Source organism: Branchiostoma belcheri, unplaced genomic scaffold (genome assembly GCF_001625305.1).
Source record: "Branchiostoma belcheri isolate BF01 breed outbred unplaced genomic scaffold, Haploidv18h27 scaffold49, whole genome shotgun sequence".
NCBI lineage: Eukaryota > Metazoa > Chordata > Leptocardii > Amphioxiformes > Branchiostomatidae > Branchiostoma > Branchiostoma belcheri.
The window spans coordinates 705,067-723,221 of record NW_017804120.1 but is presented as its reverse complement, the minus strand read 5'-3'; the positions used below and the strand labels follow the sequence as shown (position 1 = coordinate 723,221).

Below are 18,155 nucleotides of genomic sequence, written 5' to 3'. Positions count from 1 at the left end.
GTTCCAGACAATTACCTTAAAAGTTTTATACTTATTTTGTTCGCTTTATCACTGTTCTTTTGTACATGTTATTTGAAAGTAGCCTTCGGCGAGGAACTTGCAATAAACTTTACTATAGTTATTATCAATTCGTATCTTATTAGTTGTTTCATTTACTTTTTTCAAGATGTCATAATGCCAATATTCTGCATAACTATTCATATATTAATAATGAGGATACACACAGGCACTTGATAACGAAGCTTAAGTCAAAAACAAATTTAAATCTAATGTAAACTTCTTCAAAACCCCTCTAGTGACCATAAAATCCCTGTACAGGTAAAGCCCCGGTCACAACCCGCCGTGCGTGCTTTTTGTCCGTACGTGTTTTTGGGAGGCCACGTCTGCTACGTTACCACGAGTGTGGTCTGAACGCCACGTCTGGAGGCCGTACTCACACGTGCTTCTTCCGCACGGTACGTACGGGGCACGCGCGTCGCCCGAACTCGCACGTACGGGTGGTGAATCCGCAGACCGCACGTAGAAAAAGTTTTACATGCACTTAAAGTTCTACGGCGTGTCTGCGTGCTCCCAAATCCGTAGGATTTCGTACGGAGGCGGTACTCACCACGCACGGATCCCCTACGTTTGCCCACGTTTTTGCACGTAGACAGCACGCAGATGCACGTACGGCGGGTTGTGACCAGGGCTTTATAAGGACTAGAGCCGAATTGAACAGCCCCTCCACCCTCCCCTAAATGGCCCTATATAACAAGACGAAAATGTTGAAACCCAACACTCCAAGGGCACTAGTGTATGGTACATCGTCTGAGTGACTTTTTCGTCAACATCTTATGTGTACCAGACCCTCTCTAACATGCTTACACGGCATAGTTCAGCAGGCCGTTCTGGTACAGTTGGTAGTATTTGACTGGAAGGCATATGAGACAGGTAACCATTGTACAGTACACGTGCGCCCTGTTACAGCCTGGCCCGAGCTGATGCAACGCTACAGAGGTGAACCACAGGTCAACCAGTAGTATGGTCAATAGTACTTAGAACTAAAACCTCTGAATAGATATATTACAACATTATTTTTGATTAGATATTTGGTGACCAGCTCCTCCAACTGTGTCCTACAACTTGCTACATAATCTTGTAGAAAGAATACAAAATAACCTTGTAGCAAGACTAGACTAAAAATTCCCACGTTAATATTTTCTACGCTTAGAATCGTCAAACCCACATGGATCTAGACAATGTAGTGTTTTTCTTGTATTAGGAACGTTTAAGCGCCTACTACGTAGTTGTATGCTTTGTTACAATTCAAACAGCTTCTAAATATATAATTTCTAAAAATACATCATCTAATGATATTACTATTTTATCAAAGAGTATTTCCTTTTTTCAGATATTTCACACAACGTATGTCATTCCGTTTAAACTTTTGTATCTTTTATAACCTATGTTCTTTTAAGTAATTAAAAATTTTATATGATCATGGGTCCTCGTGGGTTTATTGCTAGATAAACTAATTTTGATGACGTATGTTACAGATGTATATTTTATACTTTTATACTTTACTTATACTTAAGTATTTTTCTGTACTATCTTCTTCGGAATTGCTAAATATTCCAGTACATCATTTAAACTTCGAAGCAGTCATATATAACCTATTCCTCCTTTTTTTTTATCATCTACCAATAATAAGAAACTATTGTTGGGTTAGATGCCCAAATTAGAGTGGCTTTAATGCGTGCCCACAAGGGACAAACGGTATCTCCGATGGGTCAATGTCCGTACGGATGTAACCCAGTGATGCACGCATCCGCACCGCTGGTTTGACCATTATCTATGCCACGCTCCAGGGTAAAGTGATCATGGTGCACGGCGCTGACAAGATGACACTGCAAAAATTTCCGTGACAAACAAAGACCGGTAGTGTTCGCCTGTAACACCGTCGTGGGAGGCAGAACGTGAGATAGAACTATTTCCCGCCGTGTCAATGATAGGTCATTTCACGTGCGGTCATTTAAAACCATTTAAAGTTCGCTTTTATAGTTTTTCTTGCTTCGTACAATAGTTACAGCGAAACGGATCAATTGTTACATTTTTGTGTTGTAATTGGGAGGTTAGTTTATGTTGGGGAAAAAGTTTTCTCTGATGACACGGTAACTTGTGTCTGTAACAGTGCATGACAGCATGGACAAGTGACAACTTAGTCCCTACCTTTAAACGAACAAGGCTCAATCGTCGTGGCAATTTCGACAAATCTCTATCCTATCTTCTTTTCAAATCATCAGTATTTTGTAGAAGGGATTTATACTTATGCACACACATCTTACGGCAAAAAGTATTGAGCTGTCAGTTAAAAAACCCAGAAGCATGTCCACGTACGAAAATATACAGACAACTATGGTAAAATAAGCCAAAGAAATGTTGGCCTAAATTACAACATGTACAGGAGATAGTATAGCAGAGTGTACATGCACTTAAGCGGCGTCATGTTAGTTTTTACGGGCCTTCTAAAAGTCTAGACACTGAAAATCGGTCGACCGGAATATTCAAAGTGTTCGTGACGTCACTAGATATGTTAATTAGCCGGATGAGCAGGTTATCTTGTGGGGTTCACTTGGCAATTAGGACTACTCGTCTGACAGAGGCCTCGCCGGGCAGACACGTGAAAACTACAGGTGAGCTTTTCCCTTAGTCAAAGCACACTTTTGTCGTTATGTAAGTGTCTTGCCACCCCATTTGAGGAACAATTTAGTTTTCAACACTTCTGTGCATGCATTGTAAATGTGCAAAAAGCGTTCGACTCCGCAGTTGTTTTGCCGAATTACTGGCTTCGTTAGGCGGATTGACAGGTAATGCAGTCAGGTAAAACTAAATGTTGTGCTCGCCGGATGTACATGAAAACCACAGGTGAGCTTTTCCTTTAGTCAAAGCACACTTTTGTCGTTATTTAAGTGTCTTGCCACCCCCTTTGAGGAACATTGAAGTTTTCAACGCTTCTGTGCATGCATTGTAAATGTGCAAAAAGCGTTCGACTCAGCAGTTGTTTTGCCGAATTACTGGCTTCGTTAGGCGGATTGACAGGTAACGCAGTCAGGTCAAACTAAATGTTGTGCTCGCCGGATGTAGTGTATTAAATTTAACGATCTTTTAACTACCCATATATTGTAATTATTGGTCATGAAATATATCTAGTTTTACACTGTTTATGAAATGCGTTGTTCAATGCCATAGCTAGGATATCAACTTGTCAAACTCTGAATCGGTATTTTGATACGCTAATCTAGCCCCATAGCAAGAACAGCTATAGTGCCCTACTTTCAAGAATTTCTTTTATAATGTTTTTTTATTGAAATCTCTGGCGTTGTTTCTTTGTGTGTGCGTGTGTCTGTGTGTGTGTGTGCGTGTGTGTTTGTTTGTGTGTGTGTGTGTGTGTGTGTGTGTACTAGCATATAATGGAGTCGCGTGACCATGTATTTGTCTTGACATGTTGACTTTCCATTCATTCTACCGTTCTATTAACTGTTTAAACATGAGCTGTAACATTATATGTAACCATTACCTTCAGTTTACCTGTTCCTCCATAGTTGTGGCATTTTCTTACCTTCCTCAAATACCCATGGGGGAAGGAATTTTGTTGTCTTACCAGACGTGATTAGTGGTGTAAATAATGAGATTAACTTTCTGATATACCAGCTTTGAATGACAGCAGCAGTGGCTTTTGGTAATCCCCATATCATCCGCTTTACTCAGATTCTTATTCGTATTCTAAACGGCTCAGAAAACCATGTGTAACGTCCAGGCCTTTTGTTGTTGTTCCCTATAAGATTTGTCATTATAAGGCCCCGCCCCCGTGAACAAAATATACAGTATCATACAATGAGAGAGCTTTGTCTAACTCCCTACAAAGTTTGTAACAAAAAGTAGTAATAGCTCTGGCAGAGTTACTGAGAGGTGGCATTTTAAGAATTTAAACGCTATAAGGGCTTTACTTTTCTTACTCATGCACAACATTCTACGGCTGTATCAAGTTCCCTGTACATTAATACAGTCGTGCTAGTGTTGGCATGGACCAAAATTGTTTATAGGGATACTGACAGCATTGCAATACTGGCACTTTAAAAAGAATACATGACTTTGTACGTGTACTACGTAGCACTTGGATTCGTCGATGAAAATGAGACATCAAGGTAACGTGATACCCAAGGAAATTCTTACTCAAACAACTCAGAAAGTTACTTAGTCTATCCTGTTGCTTGCGAAACAATTTTCTTGTGTTGTCCTTGGATTCAATTCTAATTTCTATCTAATCATCTTTAGTATGTCATTAGATATATGTCGATACTTTATTGTTCAACAACAACAACAAGAGTTAACCACAACTACATAATTTACGGCTGTTTTGTTTTATTGAAAAAGATGTTAGATTCGGGTTTATCTTTAGAAATAACTATCGAACGTTGAGCATTTGACAATCCTTCATGAAGACTTGATTGCTTCTAGATTTATTCCAGCCTTGACTTTTTGGCACCTTAGCTTCTTCACAGGCTGTGATAAAGGATAACAAAACATGGCTTAACACGTGTTTTGCCTCAGGTTATAGGACGTACTGTGTTACAGCTAATACTGATGCTTGTTGTAACCCTACTTAGAGAATTCTTACTACTAGTAATTTGTTGCCTTTAATCTTTGTCAAGTAGCAATAAGGAGACCAAATTTAAACAATATACGAGTATTAAATATTGGGCTACTAGAAAATTGTCACATGTACAGTAGACAGGTGATCATTATAGGTATGATTCTTTATGTTCGGTTAAATGGAAAATATAGAGTGACCAAAAATGATCACTCTGGCCAGGACGTCCTCAAGTTAAGTATGTAGTTTAATACTACAATTGTTGGCATTAGTACAGGTTTGGTTGTATGTCGTATACTGGTCGTAAGTTGGTGGTATTGGAAACCTGTGTTTAGTTGTACAAAGGTATTACGTCAATCAACCAGAACGATAATTTGTCTTACTCATAGGGATCGCCCGTCAACAGTGTTATGTTAATTACTACCTGGAAATGTCCAGGCTGATACAATCTATTTATATAATTATGGTCGAACAATACCTGCCTTATAGTTCAGACGGTTCCAGGTCAGTTAACACATAAGAAGGGGGCGTGTGCTATCCTTGCGTAACATCTTTTAAAATCCTTACCTAACTGCATGTATTTTTCTGTTTGGCCTTGTTTCTTATGAACAGTTTTAACAATTGTTTTCACATCATTTATATATCCATTCAAAGTTTTGGATAAATAGTTGTCCAGCTACAGATTCCGTTATTAAGGAAACGTCGTGGATGCTTCTTGAAACGCCTGACAGTTTCGTTGTAAATCAGTCAATCTATTTATAATTATGGTTGGACAGTGACTGCCTTTTAGACCAGAAGAAAGCTGTTCCAGGTCAGTTAACACATGGCGAGGGGGCGTGCATCTTTAAAAGTCCTTACCTAAATGCATGTATTTTTCCGTCACCACTTGTCTCCTATCGACTGTCTAAACAGTTGTGTTCACCTGAATTTATATCCATTTATGGTTTTTGATAAATACTTCTTCAGCTACACATCTGGGGTCGTGTATCCTAACAGCAGAGTGCTTCACTCAGAACCAAGCGGTCCGGGGTTCGAGTCCTGACATGCCGCCGATCCTTTAGCCATGGGAAAGGCACTTTACACGACTTTCCTCACTTAACTCAAGTAAAAAATGAATATTGTCCTGTTCTGTATTTGTCCTCTGTGTTTTTCCGGCGGTATAAAATAAGTTTATATAACTTGAGTGTGCCGTCACCATGTCTAGTCATTAAATGTTGGAATATAAAAAATCTACAGATTAGTCAATGACGAAAATTAGTGGACGCTACTTGAAACTTCGGACAGTTTTCAAAATCTATCCAGTTGCTTGAGTAACAATTTTCCTGTAAAACAGTCAATCTATTTATAATGGTGGAACACTTGAAGGCTGCCTTATAGCCTAGAAGAAGACTGTTCCAGGTCAGTTAAGTCACAAGGGGCGTGTAAAATTCTTGCGTAACATCTTTAAAAGTCTAACTCTTTTTATATACTTCTTAAAATAATTGACGAAAGCTTTAATAACTATATCTATTACTGTGGTCACCCCCTATGGTTATTGTACCATAGAATTGTTTCAACTGTCATTTGATAGATATGGCTATTGGACTATACGTTGTGTATACTGACATATATGCCGAGGCACTTTGCCCTAAGCGTTGCGTTGTTCCGATGATAAGATAAAAATGAAGCGTCCGGTATGTGCCTGAAAGAATGTTGGTGTTTCTATGGTCTAGTGATTCCAACAACTGCATTGTAACACTGTTGTACACAACCATGTAATTACAGTGTACAGCTAAAACCTCTGTCACACATAGCGGAATATGGCATTCCGAACATTAGCCAAACTCACCCCAACCATGGTCAAATCAAATCTTCATTAAACATCAACATGGCAGACGTGCCGAAATGCTTCGGGCACGTCTGAATTGCATTGACATTTTACAATTATACATCATACAAACATCATTACAATAGATTAAAAGATTAAAAACATCATCATCATTTAAAAATCATCATCATTAAGAACACGTAGGTCAAAATAGTAACAATTTCAGTTTAAACTAGAAAGGCCAATATTTGCTTTGGAGCAAATACAGCGATGGGTTCACCACATTTTACGACATGGCAGGGAAAGAATGAGAAACACAAGGGAAAACAATGATTTACATTGATATAACTATAATATTAAGTAACATACAACTAAAACAACAGTTGGATAGCTATTCCCTACTTTATTGGTTAGGATTTTTAATTGTCATAATGCAAACTGTTGATTTTCAAAATAAATAAAAAAACGTTACATAGCCCCGCATTCCAATGCTGGAGCAGAAAAGCTTGAAATACCTACCAAAACACTTGAATAAAGACATACTGTCAGTATGGAAATGCTCTGTGCAGGTGTTAATCAAGTTAAATCCCAACAGCCAATCAGCAAGAAGTATAGAGGAAAGCTGCATGCCTATTGGTTGATGCCCTGCATTCCATTGTGATGACTCATGCCCAGACGTGGTAAACACGGCACACCAACACAGTAATACATTTGCTATAACACAGCCAAAAACTCAAATAAAACCATTCTAAAAGCCTGTATCACAAAAATTTAAAAAAGCCTAGGGGTATTTGCCCACTGTACCTCCATACCAAATTTCAGGACCTTAGGCCCCAAAATGAAGAAGCTGAATCCATTTAAAAAATGGCAGGAGAAGAAGAAGAAGAAGAAGAAGGAGGAGGAGAAGGAGGAGAAGAAACATCAGAAAAAGCAATATGGGTTCACCACCACTTCGTGGTGTGGTGAACCCATAAATACTAACTATAGTGTAGTATAGTATAGTATAGTATAGTATAGTATAGTATAGTGTAGTATAGTATAGTATAGTATAGTATAGTATAGTATAGTAAAAATACTAACTATGGTCAAGGATAAGTTGGAAGCAAGGTCGACTGGACGGCTGTGTTTTTGTTGTTGTTGGCCATGTTTCAAAAATGTTAAAAACATTCGTGTGTAGCCTACGGGAAGCTCAGCCATAGTTGGCTGGTATATACGTAGTTGGCTGGTGTTTGGGAGTAGGTTGAGGTGTGGTTGGCAGCCACTTTGATTCGTATAGAAAGGTACGCGTGGCCTAAATCACACTGCTCTCGAACGTCAGTCATCCTTGGTCGGCTGGTGGTCGTGGTGTGTGACAGGGGCTTTAGGTAAACAGGTCACACAAAAAAAATAGTCAGCTACAGATACATCTAAACATTCTCAATCTAGCACTAGTATTATAGTCTCTTGTTAATCACTTTAGTTTTGCTTTGTGATGGCGAATGAAGACCTCTATGGTACATTTGTTCCCCACTGGGCTAAATACAGGTCACATGCTGACAATCATATACACAGAGTATGTGTGTGTACATATATAAACGTCTAGTGCACTCTAAATACATTCGACTTCCTCTTGCTTCCTAGTAATAGTGGAAATATACGTGGCTGTATGATTAGTTAAAGTTGGTTTGTCGAAGGCTATACGGAATAAAAATTTGCATGTACTATCAAAATATTTGAAGTGAAAAAATTTACTTGACACATAACTGAAAAGAATGATTATATCGCTATTATACAAAGGACAATCCAGCAAAATGAATTTTGGCTTCTACTTTACCTACACATAATATAGTCTATCACTATAGTCTAGACCTATTCTTTGTGATGGTGAAAGAAGACCTTTATTGCACATTGATGTCCTACTGGGCTAAATACAGGTCACATGCTGACAACCATATATGGCAGATTTTTCGATGATGAAAATGTAATAAACCATGTATTCATTCACAGGGTCGCACCAAACATGGCGAACGGGAACGCGAACGGTTCCGGGCCGCCATCTTCCCGTCCGGACATCATCATCAAGCGGGATGATGATGATGACGATGAAGAGATCCTGTGCGGGATCGGCCCCTGCAAGCCACGGTGGGCCGCCCGTCTAGCCAACTCTAAGATGTTCGTGGTCTCCTGGTGCATCGCCATCTTCTCCAACATCCTCATCAGTGCCTATCTGCTGGGGATCCTCACAAGCTTGGAAAAGAGGTAGGGTGTTAAGTGACGTCGGGTGGTGTAGTGATAGATCACTCGACTATGAAGCGGGGAAACTCGGGATCAATTCCGAGTCGTACCCGGGACATGTCTGGACATGCGCCCTGACGTTGTGTCTTTGGAAAAGGCACCTTACACGAATTTCCTCACTCCACCCAGGTGTGAATGGGTACCTAACTTCGGTTGGGGAAAGTCGTATTGAGGTCACCTTGTGGCGCCGAATGGCAGCCGCACAGACCCTTGCGACTGTTCCACAAAAATAATTGTGGAACAAATATGTGTATCATGTGTATTATTTGGTTGTTGTAATTGTTGTGATTTGTATTGATTATTATCTGATACCCTGCATTAATTCAGCCGTATAAAGGCTGCGACTGCACGGGTACTGTTTGGACAATAAAACCCTTTTTTTAATGCAAGCTGCAATATAAGCAAATGTGTTCAACTGCCTACGAAAAACCACTCTTTCAAATCATTATGATCCTTCGTTTATTTGTTATCGTTTATATTATCCATTTGCTTATTTGTTACTTGCTTTTTGTTACTTGTTGTTTTGCTATTATTATTTACCATTGTATTTACCTTTCTTTGTCAGTAATGAGGCTAAGATTAGCAACGTGCTAGAGTTACCCACCACTGTGTCCTGTATATAAGTTTCTATGTTGCTCAATAAAAATGAGCAAATAGATGCCGTAAATTGAAATAAAAAGTATTGGAAAATAATAGAATACCAAAATCAATTCCAAAAGAAAAAGGGAAATGCGAAGAAACGAAAATGAAGAATCTATTATTCGCCATACCATACTCTGTGTGTTTAGTCATTTGTTTAACCTTAGTGATCACGTAGATTTCACAAAAAAGGCAACTTTTTTTGCCAAACTTTTTTCTTTACAATCGCACCAGTGTTCAACATGGCCTAATTAATGTCCAATGGCAGTGCACATAGGAATTGCTGTAGTCCTCATTAAGCTTCTTACAATCAGACTATGTTTCTAGACAGGATGTTATTTGAATTTATTATCATTTCTTTTATTGCAGGTTTGGGTTACAGAGTAAGGACCTAGGTATGATCGCTAGTGCTGCCGACATCGGGAGTACTGTGACGGTCCTGTTTGTCACCTACTATGGAGGAAAAGTGGGAGTGAACAGGCCGAGACTCATCGGTAAGGAATATATATATAATAGACTTGATTGTATTGATCACATTGTTATTGTTGCCATACATTGTACCATGTACAATTGTCGAGCAATAAAGTTCATTCATTCATATAATAGTACATGTACTTCCCACAAATCATTGACTATTGCTAGTATCATAATACATGCAGAAAAATGTTTTAAATATATAGTTTGTTATAAAATATTGACGTGAATTGCTGAATTATATCATTGACTTCAAACCCGTTTGACTGCCAGCAACTACTACTAAAGTAATTGGTGCTTTGTTGTCCTACCTGTTGCCTAGTTTTAGTTGCACATGTGATGTTTATGTTTGATGAACATGCATGAAGTTTTGCTTCGGTTCTTCTTGAAAACAGGCACAGGTGTCCTACTTGTGGCCGTCGGTAGTTTCCTGTCTGGAATGCCACACTTCGTCACTCCTGCGTACGAGGTGGACACAGAAAGCGTGCAGAACGCCACTCAGAAATCATTGGTAAGCGCTTTAGCAATGTTATTTATGGAACTGACGTCACGAAAGCCACCATCTTGACTGCAATTTCCCAAAATGCAATTGATATAGAAAGATGGCGGCGACCGACCGGCTCTTTCTCCCTGAATGCAGTGATTCCAAATGCTATGTTGAATCCACATTGCAATGTATGGATTTAGACTCATAAATCGATTATGCAATTGAACAATAATAGATGACGGAGAATGATACCAATCGCTTGATATAGCACGTCGGCAGAACGTACTGCGCCTGCGCAGAACCATGTATTTTCATGATTTTCGGTGGATTTTTGGTCAATGTTGCATCAGAATTTTGCCTGTTGCAAAGGATATCTTTTCCTACCTAACATTTGGAAAGTACAGACGGGATGTTAACCTTATATGCGCTAGTACGACCTTATATGAGACGTTCTGTCGAAGTGCTATGTACAATACATTACGGGTTTCGTGCTGGTGCTGTACGTTCTGCCGACGTGCTGCTTGATATGCATAAGGAACGTATCATCAACCAATAGGAGGCATCCTTGACACGTGACAAGAAACCGTTGTGTGAAGGAACCAATGGTCGTCGAGTAATCGCTGAAAAAGTCTGTGAATGTTTGTTTGATGTAGGATGTTTGTCAGGCCAATCAAACCATGGAGGACAGCTGTGACGCCAACGAAGCCATCGAGTCATCTAACAAGGGGGCCTGGTACGCAATTCTGGTGATTGCACAGGTAAGAGGTTCATAATACTTATAGATAAAATGTATTACAATGCACATCCCTGGAGGCTGTTGAATGTGTTATTGGTCTGGCATCCAGGCTATGTTTTTCATTGCTAAGGTCTGTAGGAGGTAGAATAGTCGACGTACAAAATGTAAGAGCAAGGGATTTACTTGGGAGTCAAGTTACTCCTAGTAGTAATCTTCCACCATGTACATCTCAATAACTTTCTACCCTGTTTCTACATTTTTTCAGATGATCATGGGAGTAGGCTCTACTCCCATTATGGCCCTGGGAACGACCTACATCGACGATCACGTGATGAAGAGCAGTGCACCGCTTTACATCGGTAAGCATGTTTAATCGTTAATAAATCTTTAAACATTTGTTGAATTTTTTTTAAATACGGAACAGATTTAAATATGTTTTTTTTCTATTCTGCCTTTCTTTAGGGACTTCGTACATCGTGTTTGGTCTCGGCCCACCCCTTGGCTTCATCCTAAGCGGCTACACAGTTCGGTACTACGTGGACTTCGACAAGGGCATCGATCCCCGCTTATTCGGGCTGAGTCAGGACAACCCGCTGTGGGTGGGAGCGTGGTGGCTCGGGTATTTCCTCGGGGGAGCGCTTCTCATCTTCGCGGCTCTGCCCCTGTTCCTGTTCCCTGCCAGTGAGGATTTCAATTTTATGTTGTTGTTGTTGTTTTCTTTGTTCACTGTCTAATATATCGCTAGACGTGGTCTCTTGGTGCTGGTTTACGCTTGGTTCAGTTCAGAATCAATCGTCTTTCTTGGTATTTAAACTCTTACGTACATTTGCTATAAATTTTGAACAACGGCCGCCATTTTGAAATGTGCTCTCGCGAGAGCACAGTCTAGCGAGAGCGTGAGTTTGCATGAAAACGAGGGCGGGAGGGGCTCATGGTTTCCTTACAGTATGTTAGCATACTACTAGACTACTTATAACCAATGTACAGTGAATAGAATTACAGCTAAGTTATACTTTCATGCTACCCCAACAGATTCAATTTTGACGTCAAAGCTTTTGTCAGACATTTTGAGAACTAAATTCTAAGGAATTGTTCACTTACAGTGTTGAAGGCACCACCAGAAGAAGACGAAACTGAGGTGTTGAACGCTAAGAAGAGGATGATACCTGGCATGGGAGTAGAGGGACCACGCAAGCCGCTTCTTGATCCCGCCAGGGGGCTCCTGGAGCAAATCAAAGGTAGGTGGGAAGATACACCACGTGACTATGTCATGATACATCACGTGATTGCCCCGTGATACACCACGTGATTGTAACTGGATCTGTGTTTGGTTAGATGATGCAATACTAGTATCATAGTTTAAATTAGAGGTGTTTCGTCTGTGATGTTCTTTGACTTGAATATTGCTGACTACCATTAAGAATTCCCTGGGCCTTTTCGGCAGAAATGTGTCCTTGGCTATATTCATCCATTCATTCATTCATTCATTGATTTATTCATTGATTTATTCATTGATTCCCTCATTGATTGATTGATTGATTGATTGATTGGTTGGTTGATTGATTAATTGATTGATTCATTCATTGATTCATTGATTCATTGATTCATTCATTCGTGATAGGCCAGACTGAATGTGTTTCGCCATTGACGTTCTCTAGCTGGAATAACACTGACTACCATTTAAAGAAGGCAGCCCTAGCCCTTTTTGGCAGAAATGACTCCATTTATTCATTCATTCGTTCATTCATTTATTTTATCTTCCAGAGATGGTCAAGAGTCTGAAGACGATCCTGACCAACTGGACGTTCATGTTGCTGGTGATGACGGCTATCTGCTCCGTGTCCACCATTGGCGCCTTCTCCTTCATGCCTAAGTACCTGGAGATGCAGTTCGGCATTCCCAAGTCCAAGGCCAACTTTCTGTTAGGTGAGAAACGTCTTTATTGCAGTAGATGGTTTTCATGTGCGCTATTTTTCTGCCCCTTCTCTCCTTTAACATTTGGTTGTATTGTATCAGAACCAAGCACTCATAGATTCAGTGTCCTCAACATGAATGCCATGTGTTCACGAAATTGTATGCTATAGTCTTACAACGAACACGACAAGTTTTATATATCTATGTTCAACTTTCAGTTATACGAAAGGATGGATACACGTATTGTATCCATCCTAATGTAATGAGGAAGAAACGTCGCTTTTACTATAAGTTTAAGCGTGCTAAAATGTCATGGTCATTACTGTAACACTATGATTAAATGCACAAAAATGCCAGAACAAAGAAGTAGCATATACGCAACACTTTGTATCATCTACCGTTTTCCCAGCTGAACTGGTCATCTTCAGGCATGCTTACTGTATATGTTCAATTGATTTACAGCACCAATATATATATATATATATATAAATATATTCTCTTCCTCTAACTTCCAGGTATGATCTCCCTGCCGTCTTCTGTTGTCGGTATTCTTGGATCTGGAATCATCATCAAGAGGATGAAACTGTCCCCCAAAGGATGCATGTACTTATCCGCAATCTCCATAGTCATCTCCAGCTCTTGCACAGTTCCTCTCATGTTCATCAGCTGTCCCCAGTCGCCGATGGCCGGTGTGACTGTACCGTATGGATACAAGTAAGTTCGCAACTGTTGTTCCACTGTATACAAATCCCATGATCCTCTCCTACTCTTCTGTGCAACTATCGCGCGATCTCGCGAGACTTATCTTCTCTCGTGGTTGGTAGATTTCAAAATGGCGCGGCACTGACCTACTAGATATTAGTATTTTAGTCTTGAAAATAACAGTTGTGTCTATTCATCAATTTGGTTATGACAGCTTCATTCATATTCAAACTTGATAATGGAAGTAAAATATGCTACTAATATTGTACATGACATCTGAGTAAATGCTACGCAATTAAGGTAATTTTGTCACATACACTTTTGATTAGTAAATATTCAAAGTAGCTTGCTTATCCTCGATGTGGTTTCTTGCAGTCCGAATAATCCAAACGAAGCAACATCGCTACAAGGCCTACGCCTGATCTCATCCTGCAATTCTGCCTGCAACTGTCCCCTCGACAAGTACAAGCCCGTGTGCGGATCGGACGGCGTCACCTACTTCTCGGGCTGCCACGCAGGATGCACCGAGGAGCAGGTCATCAAGGGGCCCGGTAGATTCAGCTTCTCGGTAAGATTTCAAAGGCTGTTATCCTCTAATTACATGTACATACTGCTGGGGCTAAGCGATAACAACACACTAACGTTTCTTTCATTGAGACAAAGTCAAAACATTTTCCATTTCAAATTGACCATTGCAAGGAACTAGATAGAATTTGATGACGGTTTCAGATAGCCTCCACTGCCTTTCGTCAGTGACACCAAAAGCGAGAATTTTAGTCACTGACGAAAGGTAGCATGTTTCAGGTAGCATCCACTACCTTTCGACAGTGACTAAAAAAAAAGGATTTCAGTCACTGACGAGAGGTACACAAATGTACCTTCCACCACCTTTTCGTAGTAACTGAAAGATTTTCAGTCACTGATCAAAGGTAACACGTGCACGTTTCAGCTACCACCATAACTCACGTGGCTTAAGGTCTATCTCTTTCAGTCATTGACGAAAAGCAGTGGATGCAACCTAAAACCTCTGACCGTTTTCAAGATCTATCCAGTTTTAGAGTTTGGATATCTAACCTTCATCGACGTATTTTCTATTTTATTTTAATGTAGAATTTTTCGAACTGCGGATGCATGTGGACCCAAGAAAAAGCTGCTCCCAGTAGACAGAAGAGACAGGTCAACGACTCGGCAACTCCAACAACAGCGTCAGCTTCAACAACACCATCCGGAGACACAACAGATGCTTTTACCGAAAATCCCCCGCAAGCAACCGACACCATGGAGGCTGGCACGAAAGAAGGAGCCGAGAACTTCGCCATATCGAAGCCCTGTCGACCACCTTGTGGGAAGTGGTCGACTTTTGTCGGCATCTTTTTTGTAGCGGCGTTGTCGAGGTCGTTTGGCTTCATTCCGGTCATCATAGGGACACTTAGGTAAGTGGCATCACCTGCAAGATATGTTCACAAGTTTCAAATTTGGCAGATATACTTTGCATCCACCTCCTTTGACCTTTTAGACAACAGAAAGACAGAAGTGTAGAAAAGAAAAGTTCCTTTTACGAGATGGTCAATCAAGTCATCACTCTTGGGCTCTTGTCGCCACAGATACGTCTCTTGGATGTCAATTGCAGATTCTTTTCTTGAATTAAAATCTCTTCATTTGAAACTCCAAGGCCTATATAACTGCACCAGTGTACTGTGAGATAGAATAGAAGATGAAGATCATTTTGAAGTAGAAAGTATCTTGAATGTACAACCAGGAGAGAGCCAAACTACAATGTCTCCCTACTTCATACACCTAAGTTCACATCTCTAATTGGCTTAATTAGATAAACCTCTGATCCTAAAAGATGTCTGTTCACACCCTTTAACCATCATAGGGAAGAAGAGAAGTCGAATTTACTGAATAGACTATAGTGCTAATTATAGCTTTATTCTTTTGCTGTGATCTGTACTTAACCCAGTGCGTATGAAGGTGTACATTATTTACCTCGGGGCGGGTCATTAACCCTTAATTGTTTACCTCTTGCAGAGCCCTGACGCCTGAAACCAAGTCCTTCGGCTTCGGTGTCCAACAGTTGGGGATAAGACTTCTCGGTAAGTAGACTGGACAAAAAGCAATACATACATGGAAAAAGAAACTTAAATATTTACTGGTAAATTAACACACACAAAAAAAGAAAGTATTAGGCTATTTTGCTATTGTAATGATTGATTTTTGTGATTCCCGAATGCAAACTACTGTGATATATGAGTTTTTCGTATCGGCAGTGGATTGCTGTATCTCTTTTCTTATTATAATTATATATAAAGAGAACATCTAATTTATTTGGCATGCTCTGACCCAGGGTTCATCCCGTCACCCGTGTATTTCGGCGCCTTAATCGACGCGACCTGCACCCTGTGGTCCTCGGTCTGCGGCAAACGCGGCGCCTGCCTCCTCTACGACCTCCCGAACAACCGTTACGCCTTCATCGGTGGACAGCTGGTCCTACGCGTCATCAGCCTATTCTGCATTCTCTGCGCAGCCTACCGCTTCAAGAAGCAAGAAGAAAGGGAACCAAAACAAGATGGCGCCACCTTGGGAGAGCTGGCAGTCTCCATGGGGTCCCTGACGGCATCCCATCATTCCCTGCGAGCTTCCCGGCATTCCCTCGCGTCTTCCCGGCATTCCCTTGACGTGATTGCTGACACCAATATGAAGCCCATGATGCCCAGGGACACCGAAGACTTGCGCGCGGGATTATGGAAGAAACACGGCGATGTCTAAGTAGAATCGGAGTAGACATTTCTTCCATGCACGTGGGAACAAATAAAGTCAAAAGTTTGCACTATGAAACAAGATTGAACTGCAATTGCCACCATAAAAACAAATTGAACTCACCCAAATTTTCGACTGAACAACTCCAGTCTTTGTCAATAAATGAGCAGTCCACCGCTTTCGTGACGAAAATGTGGGTGAGTCCAATTTGTTTTTGTGGTGGCAATTGCAATTCAATCTTGTTTCATAATGACTTCTACCAACACAGATTCAATATAGAAGTTTGCACTGTTGTTACAGTTTTTTATCGGTCGTATTGCACGAAATCTAGAATGATAGCATTCCTTGTAAGAAGGAAATTATTACTACCTATTATTACTTGTTTATATCAGAAGGACAAGGAGAATCTTTAACAAAACTAAACTTTAATGGTCTCTAGAGGGGCTGTCCTTTTAACACACATATTGGAAGAAAAAAAATGAATTCAAGTACTAGAGAATTAACATTTGCAAAGCAAATGCATAATGTTTACCTTCGGACCTGGTCTGCCCTGTTGATTTTTACTCAAACACATTCACATACATGTACTACAAGTATATGGTGACAGAAGTAGAGCAGACCATGAAATTGCAACATTATGTAACCCTACACCAGTCACCATGGTGACAGATGTCAACAAATCATGTCATTGGCCAGGTAGAGGTTACTGTTTGGAACAGAAGAGGAGGAAGAAACTGAGTAAAAACAATATGTTTTCCTTCGGTTAACATAATAAAGAAACAAATATGAGTCAAATTAATTTTTGTACGCGATAAAAACCCAACAGAAAGAGAAGTTCATATTTTTAAAATAAAGCAACCTTATCAATGGCTAAATGTATTTTATTCAAGGAGTGGTCTACTATAATATTTTTGTATCACATTCTTTCAAAATACAGAGGGTATATTAAATATATATATGGTGTAGTCAAGATTTGATACGAAGCTCTCTTTTTTGTTTTTAACTTAATAAGGGCAAAGATGCCAAAATGCACATTTAACTTTCTGTATCTATATTTTATTGAAGCCTTTTTCACATGATATACAAAACTGAATATCGGTGCCTGTATAATCGTTGATAACAGAGAAACCTTATGTAATTCAGACTTTATATTTCATTATATTTTACATGTGTGTACATCAATTTTACGCCAGGAAGTATTAATAAACATTTCTATTCTGACCTATTCTGTTATAACAAATATACAATTTGCCATAACATGCTATGCAAGTGGGTTATCGGTCTATGCAAAATCACTGTTATGTAAATCTCCCTTCTTTGGTGTAATAAAAGAATCAAAATCCACTTCTGTAAGGGTACGTGTTGTTCATGTTTGTCCAAAGTTTATGTTGGTGTCTATGAATATTTACCACATTTGTGGAAGAATGGAATTTTCAAGAAAAGAAAAGAATTTTCAAGGATCTCTGACTTTACGTCCTATCCGAGAGGACGTCCCTAACCAAAGTTGGATACTTATTCACCCCTCAATCGAGTGAGAAATGCCTTTCCCAAGGACACATCAAGGGATTCGAACCCATTACCTCTGAGTCAATGACCCCCACCACAAGACCACCTTGCCATCTACATGTTATGGATGAATAGCATCAATTTTACAAATAGAAACCCAGTGCAAAAGGAACTAAATACCCTTAGTTCCTTTTGCACTAGGTTGATATTTATAAAATTGATACTA

The 18,155-nt window shown here is 39.9% G+C and overlaps 1 protein-coding gene across 1 annotated transcript; it reads left to right on the top strand.

Annotated features, from left to right (window-relative positions):
- Positions 1 to 2,555: 2,555 nt before the first annotated feature.
- On the top strand, positions 2,556 to 16,455 carry LOC109479548 (solute carrier organic anion transporter family member 3A1-like). Its single transcript, XM_019781530.1, has 14 exons — positions 2,556 to 2,672; positions 8,424 to 8,675; positions 9,720 to 9,844; positions 10,220 to 10,335; positions 10,965 to 11,069; positions 11,313 to 11,406; positions 11,510 to 11,728; positions 12,151 to 12,285; positions 12,812 to 12,973; positions 13,477 to 13,675; positions 14,039 to 14,231; positions 14,774 to 15,096; positions 15,695 to 15,759; positions 16,011 to 16,455. The coding sequence occupies exons 2-14, from the start codon at positions 8,437 to 8,439 to the stop codon at positions 16,430 to 16,432; spliced, it is 2,397 nt and encodes a 798-aa protein (XP_019637089.1). The 5' UTR covers positions 2,556 to 2,672; positions 8,424 to 8,436; the 3' UTR covers positions 16,433 to 16,455.
- The last annotated feature ends 1,700 nt before the right edge of the window (positions 16,456 to 18,155 follow it).

What these genes read in the sequence shown, in the direction of transcription:
- LOC109479548 (XM_019781530.1), top strand. Translation starts at nt 8,437, where the DNA reads ATGGCGAACGGGAACGCGAACGGTTCCGGGCCGCCATCTTCCCGTCCG. An exon ending in CAGTGCACCGCTTTACATCG is followed by an intron (nt 11,407 to 11,509) that starts GTAAGCATGTTT and finishes GCCTTTCTTTAG; the next exon opens with GGACTTCGTACATCGTGTTT. An exon ending in GTTGGGGATAAGACTTCTCG is followed by an intron (nt 15,760 to 16,010) that starts GTAAGTAGACTG and finishes GCTCTGACCCAG; the next exon opens with GGTTCATCCCGTCACCCGTG.